The following is an 8,580-nucleotide window of genomic DNA, read 5'->3' as shown; positions in this document are numbered from 1 at the left end:
GAGTGGTGAACACTGTCGTCTCCAGAAGTGTACGATATAGAGCTTTTACGGGAATTTGGCTGTCAAAATCTCCCATAACTGATTCATTACAAACAAAATCGGAATATTGGATTAGGACGCTACCAACGCTAAAACCCAACTTCTGCCGTGGAATTTTTAGATATCGAACTGCAAAATTTTTCATCAATTTGAAAAACAAAGATTGAAAAAAAAGTTACTTTAACAAACACTAATGGAATAACAATTCCAATGGAGTAACAAACATTCATAACATCTCTAAGAAAAAATGTAGAAAAGTACATGCAAAAATGACTAATTTAAATTAAGCTCAACTTGCTTTGTCGAAATTCACTTTGCGAGAGCTTTTTTATCGACCTATTTTTTCGATAAAATGACGAACTTCTACTAGTTCTACGCAATGAGTTCTTTTGCTTTTCTCCCAATTGTTTACAAATTTTTTTCTTCCAACATTTTTCAAACTACTGGAAGTGTTTTGCGTCCACTAATAGTTTCATCAATCTTGGACTATATAAATTTTATTGAAGGGCAGTTCAGTTTTTTCAAGAACTTGCACAACAGCAACAAACTTCTTCCATGTTTTCTCACCTGTCCACCAAAAAAAAAATATTTGAGCGACGACTTTCTCAAGTATTATTCAGAAACAATTATTCAAAACTTCTAACCTTTCTATACATACCTCCCTCTCACGGTTACCCATCCCTTTCCACGTTTACACCCCTACCCTTCAAGTTGACAACACCCCCTGCACGAGAGGTTACCCACTCCTCACATTTATAGGGGGGGGGGGAGGTGTGGGTGCAAACGAGGGTGGGGTTGAGCGGAGGTGGGCTAGAGATTTTCCATTGATTCTTTAGAATTTGACAGAAAATGCAAAAGTAGCTGCGCCTAGATTTTCAATTTCAATAAAAATCATGCTTTCAGTGAATCATGTTGTTTTGCAGATTTGATGGAGATTCTATGGAGACAATGATATATTTTAGAGCGATTCTGTGGCACAAAAAGGTTTTCTTGAGATTCTATGTTTTATAATCTTAAGAACAATAATATTTTGATAGGATTTTAAACCGGTATAATCACTGTGAATCTAATCCATTTCTGAGCTATTATAATAGAAAAAGTTGCCTAATTGCTTATATATTGTGGATTAGTGGCAACATTTTTGGCAAGATTTGCTCATTATATCATATTTTTCTGCGAGAAACTTCGGTGCGGGTTGGAAAACTTTTCTATCGGCGTCTGAAGTCTAACATGGCAGTTTTTTGTTAAGTTTCTGGAAAACAATGTTAGTGTTTTGTTTTTGGCGTTGGTGCCATCATGCTAAACTAACAGATTTGGCATCAATTCGTCTTATTCCCCAAACAAAAACGAGACATTAAGCTTGAGATTACAAGTTTTGTTCTTTCAGGTCATATTATAACTTATGTATCCTTTTTTGGAAATATTATTTCACCGCAAAAATTTTTTTCTTTTAATTGAAAGAGCGGGCCGTTTTTTTGTAATCAAAATTTTATTTAACTACAAAACAAAAATGAACGAATAAAAAAATCCTGTTCTGAAGAGTAATAATGACGGATCACAACATCGTAGCATTGCAAAAAAAGCAGACATAAATTTTTCGTGCATCCATTTAATCGAAAAAAAATTGAAAAAAAAAATAAAACACAAAAGTAAAATAAGAAATTTTTGTCTGCAAACTGTTCAATTTGAGAAAAATACTTTCACAAACGCAATCGCCGGCGGTGAATAATTATTCAATCATTTATCGAGAGGTAACTAACCCGCAAAAAAATAAAAACAAACCCGCTGATAGGTAAGCAAATTTTTGGCACAAAATTCTGAAATTATAAACTTTTATCCACCCTCCTTCATCGAGAAACAGATCTACTTTTCTCTACAACAGAGCAATTTTACGTCACTAAGCCGATAAACAAAAGCCAAAAAATTTGAGGCCAAATAAAATTCTAAGCGAAAAAGAACAGTAAATTACGAAATAGATCTAGTAAATTTACGGTTCCTACGAATATCTCTAAAATAGTTTCAATAAAAACTTGCACAGCAGCAACAAACTTCTTCCATGTTTTCTCACCTGTCCACCAAAAAAAAATATTTGAGCGACGACTTTCTCAAGTATTATTCAGAAACAATTATTCAAAACTTCTCACCTTTCTATACATACCTCCCTCTCACGGTTACCCATCCCTTTCCACGTTTACACCCCTACCCTTCAAGTTGACAACACCCCTGCACGAGAGGTTACCCACTCCTCACATTTATAGGGGGGGGGGGAGGTGTGGGTGCAAACGAGGGTGGGGTTGAGCGGAGGTGGGCTTGAGATTTTCCATTGATTCTTTAGAAATTGACAGAAAATGCAAAAGTAGCTGCGCCTAGATTTTCAATTTCAATAAAAATCATGCTTTCAGTGAATCATATTGTTTTGCAGATTTGATGGAGATTCTATGGAGACAATGATATATTTTAGAGCGATTCTGTGGCACAAAAAGGTTTTCTTGAGATTCTATGTTTTATAATCTTAAGAACAATAATATTTTGATAGGATTTTAAACCGGTATAATCACTGTGAATCTAATCCATTTCTGAGCTATTATAATAGAAAAAGTTGCCTAATTGCTTATATATTGTGGATTAGTGGCAACATTTTTGGCAAGATTTGCTCATTATATCATATTTTTCTGCGAGAAACTTCGGTGCGGGTTGGAAAACTTTTCTATCGGCGTCTGAAGTCTAACATGGCAGTTTTTTGTTAAGTTTCTGGAAAACAATGTTAGTTTTTTGTTTTTGGCGTTGGTGCCATCATGCTAAACTAACAGATTTGGCATCAATTCGTCTTATTCCCCAAACAGAAACGAGACATTAAGCTTGAGATTACAAGTTTTGTTCTTTCAGGTCATATTATAACTTATGTATCCTTTTTTTGGAAATATTATTTCACCGCAAAAAATTTTTTCTTTGAAAGAGCGGGCCGTTTTTTTGTAATCAAAATTTTATTTAACTACAAAACAAAAATGAACGAATAAAAAAATCCTGTTCTGAAGAGTAATAATGACGGATCACAACATCGTAGCATTGCAAAAAAAAGCAGACAGAAATTTTTCGTGCATCCATTTAATCGAAAAAAAATTGAAAAAAAAAATAAAACACAAAAGTAAAATAAGAAATTTTTGTCTGCAAACTGTTCAATTTGAGAAAAATACTTTCACAAACGCAATCGCCGGCGGTGAATAATTATTCAATCATTTATCGAGAGGTAACTAACCCGCAAAAAAATAAAAACAAACCCGCTGATAGGTAAGCAAATTTTTGGCACAAAATTCTGAAATTATAAACTTTTATCCACCCTCCTTCATCGAGAAACATATCTACTTTTCTCTACAACAGAGCAATTTTACGTCACTAAGCCGATAAACAAAAGCCAAAAAATTTGAGGCCAAATAAAATTCTAAGCGAAAAAGAACAGTAAATTACTAAATAGATCTAGTAAATTTACGGTTCCTACGAATATCTCTAAAATAGTTTCAATAAAAACTTTTTACACCACTAAAAATTTGTGCTGTGGTAAATTAGCCAACAAAAGACGAATAGAACAAAAAGTTTTTGAAACAAAATTTTTCCCGTTCGAAAAATAATTCCTCGCCAGATTTGAACCTTTGACATCCCAAACGTAAATATAACTTCTGGATCAAAATTCCCGGAGAAATTAAAAATCTTGAGTTTGTTATAAGACAAAAAATCGATTGGTTCAGGTAATTGTTTAAAAGGTTTACAACCCAAAAAAGTTTATAATTCGATTTGATAAGGCTTGATTGGATTACTGAGTCATGGGATCACTTATTTTCTACTGTCAGTAATTTTAAAAAATTCATTTTTAGAATTTCAAAAAACTTCTGAGCCAGGCAAATATAGTTACTTTGCAAGGAATATTCTTGAGGCGTGGGGTAACGAATTGAAATATAGCATTAAAAATGAGATAACATCAAATTGAGAGTACATTTAACTTGTTATAAATCAAACAAAATGCGATATGCCTTGAAAAAATGAACTGGACAAAAAGAAAGTTAACTTTTCCCGCAGTTACTGAAATTTACGAAATTTGATCAAATACTTCAATGTTATGTATGTATCCTATCTAAAATTGATCGCTTTTGAATCTGTCCATTTACATATTGAAGCCAACAACATTTTGGTTGCAAAGTCACGTTGTTTTGATTCAACAAAAGAATAGTTCGGTTTTTGTTTGTAAAAAGAACTGAAAATTAGTTATGCGACTTGCGAAACACGTATCAGTTTGCTTAAAAGTCATTTTTCTATTAATTTTTTAAAATTCAGGTAGCGGAAAGTTTACTCAATTTCTTGTTTCTGTTTCGAGGTGAAATCTTGAATTGATGCCATCTCTGTTAAAAACAAACAATGGTGCCAATAAAAACAGGTTGAAAACTTAAACTGTAATCCTAGTCTGAATCCTGACATTCTTTTCTTGCTGCTCATTTCTCAAGATTAAATGGATTAAATGAAATAACGCTTGTCCGCGTCTATCATTCACTCAACAGACATGGCTTTTTCAAGACAAAAAACAACCAAAACATAGCCAACTTTCAAATTTCCAGGCCACCACCTTTCCAGGCCCAGTCAAAAGTGGAGCTGTTTGATATTTTTGGAATTTGTTGTACTTATTCGGGATGAAATGGGTAATTTCAAAAATCTGACTTTGCCCGAAACCTTAGTTGCTTCTTTACTAAAGGACGCGGAGGTGACGCTTCTGTAGGAAAAATTCTCGCAACCGGTCTTTTCGATTGAACCCTTCATCTCAATTGATTGGATAGTTTCTATGAAATTCAAAAAGTTTCTAACAACGGTCGAAAATACAAGAACTTGACTTGCGATACCTATCACTTTTTTATGCAATGAGAAATTCGTGGCCGCTTAAACATGGAATATTACGAGAACTGGGTTTCTCGATTGAATTGATAGCTTTCAAGAAAAGTCAAGTTTTCAAAAAACGGTCCGAAAAACAAAAACTGGACTGTTCCGCGATTCATACCTTTTTTAGTAAAATATTGGACGTATCCGCTTAAGCTGTAGAGAATCACAAAATCTGTTGTTTCAATTGAACGCATTAAGATTTGAGAGTTCATTTTTCGAAAATTAAGTCAAAATGGCTTGAAAAGAGAGTACAAAAAACAATTACTGACTTTTCCGAGCGCCATAACTTTTGAAAGATTTGAGTGATCGCTTGTGCAGTTTAGATTCCCATAACGCGTTCTAGGCATTGAACCTAAAATCTTAGATTTGGGAGTGCAGTAACCGAGAAAACGAAAAAATCAAAAAAATCGGGAAAATATTTCCCCCACATACCTTTTCGAAGTCTGTATGCAGTAGGGTAAGGTACAAAGCAATGAGACAAGGGGATCATGCAGGCACCTAGGGTATTAGGCTCTCTTTTCATTGATAAGCCTCTTTTTTGAATTTCGATAGTAGTTTTCTACTGAGCTGAAATTTTGTTGAAATATGAAAAAAATTTGAAAAGCGTCTCAAAAAACTAAAAATATGAACCCAATACCATGCTCTTTCATAAAACCTGATTTTGGCGAACAGGAATTACAACAAAAGATAAGTTGACTAAGCCGATGTAACATCAGCCGAAACCATTAAGTCGAAAAAAAATTCAAAAAAGTTAATCAAAATTAGACGTGGTAAAATGAAATTACAGAATTATATCAGGAAAAAATACGATCAAAATAAAATCAATGCTTTACAAATTAGGTTGATAAAAATTAGTACCAGATAAAATAAATGAGATTTGAAAAAGAAAACGGAAATTGAAGCGACAGAAACTAGGCCGAAAACCACGAATCCGAAAAAAATCAACGTTTTTTCAAATATATTTGAAAAAATTATTACTCCCCAAACGTACTGCAACTATTAACTCAACTGCCTAGAAGACGAACTTTATTTTCAATTTCAAGAAATAAGGCATGTCAGAGATGAATAAGTCCATTCAGGAGATGAATGGGTACTGTGAACAAAGTTATTTACGGGAAAAAAATCTAGTACCCGGTTGCAATATTCTTGCTTATCACAAGTGTAATGAAATTTTTTCAGAAAAATTAAACCAAATTGAGAACACTGGATCAATGAGTAAATTTTTATTTGGCTGAGTAATCTGAAAATTTAATTCCACTTTCGAAATTAGAATTCGATCACGTTTTTCGTGACCTTTAAAATTTTGCTGTTCGATTGTGGAGTGTGCCTTCCTTTTAAGAAAGGAAATGACCTGAATAAACAAACATAAGAAGTCAAACAGCAAAAACAAAATTTCAAGACTTTTCCTGAAAAAAATCCTCACGACCTATATAAGAGTCTGAACTACGTTCATCATCAACTCTAAAAACTCCTTCTCAAAGTTGAAAAAAAATATCAAAAAAAAATCAATGTTTTGCCAGTTGAAAACATTGATATAATTTCCACCGAGAAAAATCAGCAGAACTAAAATATCTCGATAAGAATACTGAATTTATGACATCAAAGCTCTCCTTAAACATCCAAATTTTCAATCAGTCTTATGTTTTTCAAGCAAATTTTCCTACTTTTAAGAAGGTTTATGAAACAAATTCACAGACCCATTGCAAGCTCTCAACCTCAATTCCGCTATTGAGTTTTATCAGTGGTTTTCAAGATAAATTTAGATTTATTTTCATCAAGATTTTTTTTCCAAGATAAATTTAGATCAAGTATGTACAATTAGACATTATATTCGCATTTACAAAATTTGATATATGAGTCCCAAAAATAAATGAGTGCGGCAAATAAACCGCCAGCCTTTTCTAATGAGACTTTCGGACGAAGGTACACACATTTCTTCTGAGAAATCCGAACAGTTCAATTTATTTTCTTTGTCGTCTTCAGGTCATGTCGTCTTTATGTCCAGTAGTCTTAATTACCAAGCACCATCCCAAACCCCACTAAAAGACCTAAAAATAAAGCCGCTTTTTTACAGCTAACCATATTAAGTTGTCATTAATTAAAACTTTGATTTAATTAAAACTTTGATTAAGCTTTAAAACCCGATTAAAAAAATCTGGCAAGCATTTATGACAAATGCCATCTGCTTGTTGAAAAAACGCATACAAATAGGAATTGAGAATTAACCTTTTACCTCAAAAAGCAGATAATTACGTCAGCAACTATCACAAACCAAGTGCTTCAATAATAAGTTCAACCACAAAATCAAGTTTATTTCAAGTTAGAATCAGTTTTAATTCTTCCGCAGTCGGCAATGCAATGATCTGAGCGTCTTCTTCTGTGTAATAAGATTGCAACAACTGTCTCACATCTGTGAACACTTTCACCACTTTCGACATAATCGGCCTGAACAAAATAGCTTCCGTGTCTCTATTTGCCAAATACAAGCTCATTTTGTCTTTCAATTTCGGCAACTGATTTTTAATCAGCTTGTTAGTCGACCCAACAACATCTTGTAATTTTTTCGCATTGGCGAAAGGCTGTTGTCGTAACGCTACTTTCGAATTTGAAGATTGGCCTCCTTTTTTAAGTTCGATAATAACTTTCGCCTTTTCCACGAATTGCATTAGTGGTTCACACAAGGCTTTTGAGCAGTTTTCCACAAATATTTCGCAGTGTTTTTTCAATTGTATATCGACATCTTTTTTCGAATCAACAGTTAACTCTGTCACTTGAGGACTTCCATCGATTAGAAATTGAAGCAAAGCATTACTACGACTTAAGCTAAACAGGCGTTCTCTTTTGCTCAATAACCCCAAAGCTGCCAGTCTTGTTTTAGAGAAATCCAAAACCGTTTCTGTCACAAAGAATTCCGAGTGGAAAGGCTGTATTTGTTCACGTAGAATTAACAGGTGTTTGATGAAGAATAATTGGGCGTCTGTTTCTGATTTCTTGGCCTTGATTTGATTCGAGGCGAACAGGAGAGATTGCACACAGCAGCCCAGAGTTTCCTGGAAAAATTGCAAAATATTTAATCGAGCTGAACAGAGCCTAACTTAATACTCAAATGCAACATACTTTTAAAAGCATCATTAGTTTTACTTTTTTTCAGAAAACACTAATTTTTGCGCTCAAAGCAAAATTTCTTGTTTATAATGCCTAGCAAGATTACTCTTAAAAAGCACTAATAACAAATTCGAGATAACAAGGAGTTAACCTAAAATTAGATAAATATGACAGTAAAAACAAAAATAAACTGACGCTCTCAAAAAATACTTCTTGTCAATCATAACAACACTTTACCCATTAAAAACAGACCAACATCCAGAACATAACCATGAGTTTGTGAAATAATTCCGATTTTTTTGCTACAAGGATCCGAAGGAGCTGCAAATGACCCCAACCTTGATCTCGCTTACTATTTAAAACACTCCAAGCTACCCTGACGTTCCTGAACTCAACTGAACTATTAAAAATGAAGAATATCATTGAGTATCATTGCTCGCACGAGAAAAACGTACCACAATTTTGGTTAAAAGACGAACAACGCTATTAAATACACAGCATGTAATTTATTGGGGA

General features: G+C 33.6%; 1 protein-coding gene across 2 annotated transcripts in view; it reads right to left on the bottom strand.

The window, feature by feature from the left end:
* Nucleotides 1-6,735: 6,735 nt before the first annotated feature.
* Nucleotides 6,736-8,580, bottom strand: part of LOC134853083 (conserved oligomeric Golgi complex subunit 3-like) — a 115,887-nt gene continuing 114,042 nt past the window's right edge. The window contains exons 12-13 of one of the 2 annotated variants that reach the window (XR_010164316.1): nucleotides 7,193-8,009; nucleotides 6,736-7,007 (exon numbers count right to left, since the gene is read on the bottom strand). Coding sequence is in view for 1 of the 2 variants with exons in the window: in XM_063869019.1 (XP_063725089.1) it covers nucleotides 7,275-8,009 (735 nt within the window). In the remaining variant the exon portion in view is untranslated. Of the gene's footprint in view, nucleotides 8,010-8,580 lie in introns of both variants that reach the window. The other variant, XM_063869019.1, reaches the window with a different exon arrangement.

The sequence above is a fragment of the Symsagittifera roscoffensis genome, chromosome 8, assembly GCF_963678635.1.
Source record: "Symsagittifera roscoffensis chromosome 8, txSymRosc1.1, whole genome shotgun sequence".
Lineage (NCBI taxonomy): Eukaryota > Metazoa > Xenacoelomorpha > Acoela > Convolutidae > Symsagittifera > Symsagittifera roscoffensis.
Note: the sequence above shows the minus strand (reverse complement) of the source record. Positions and strands in the feature narration are given on the sequence as shown.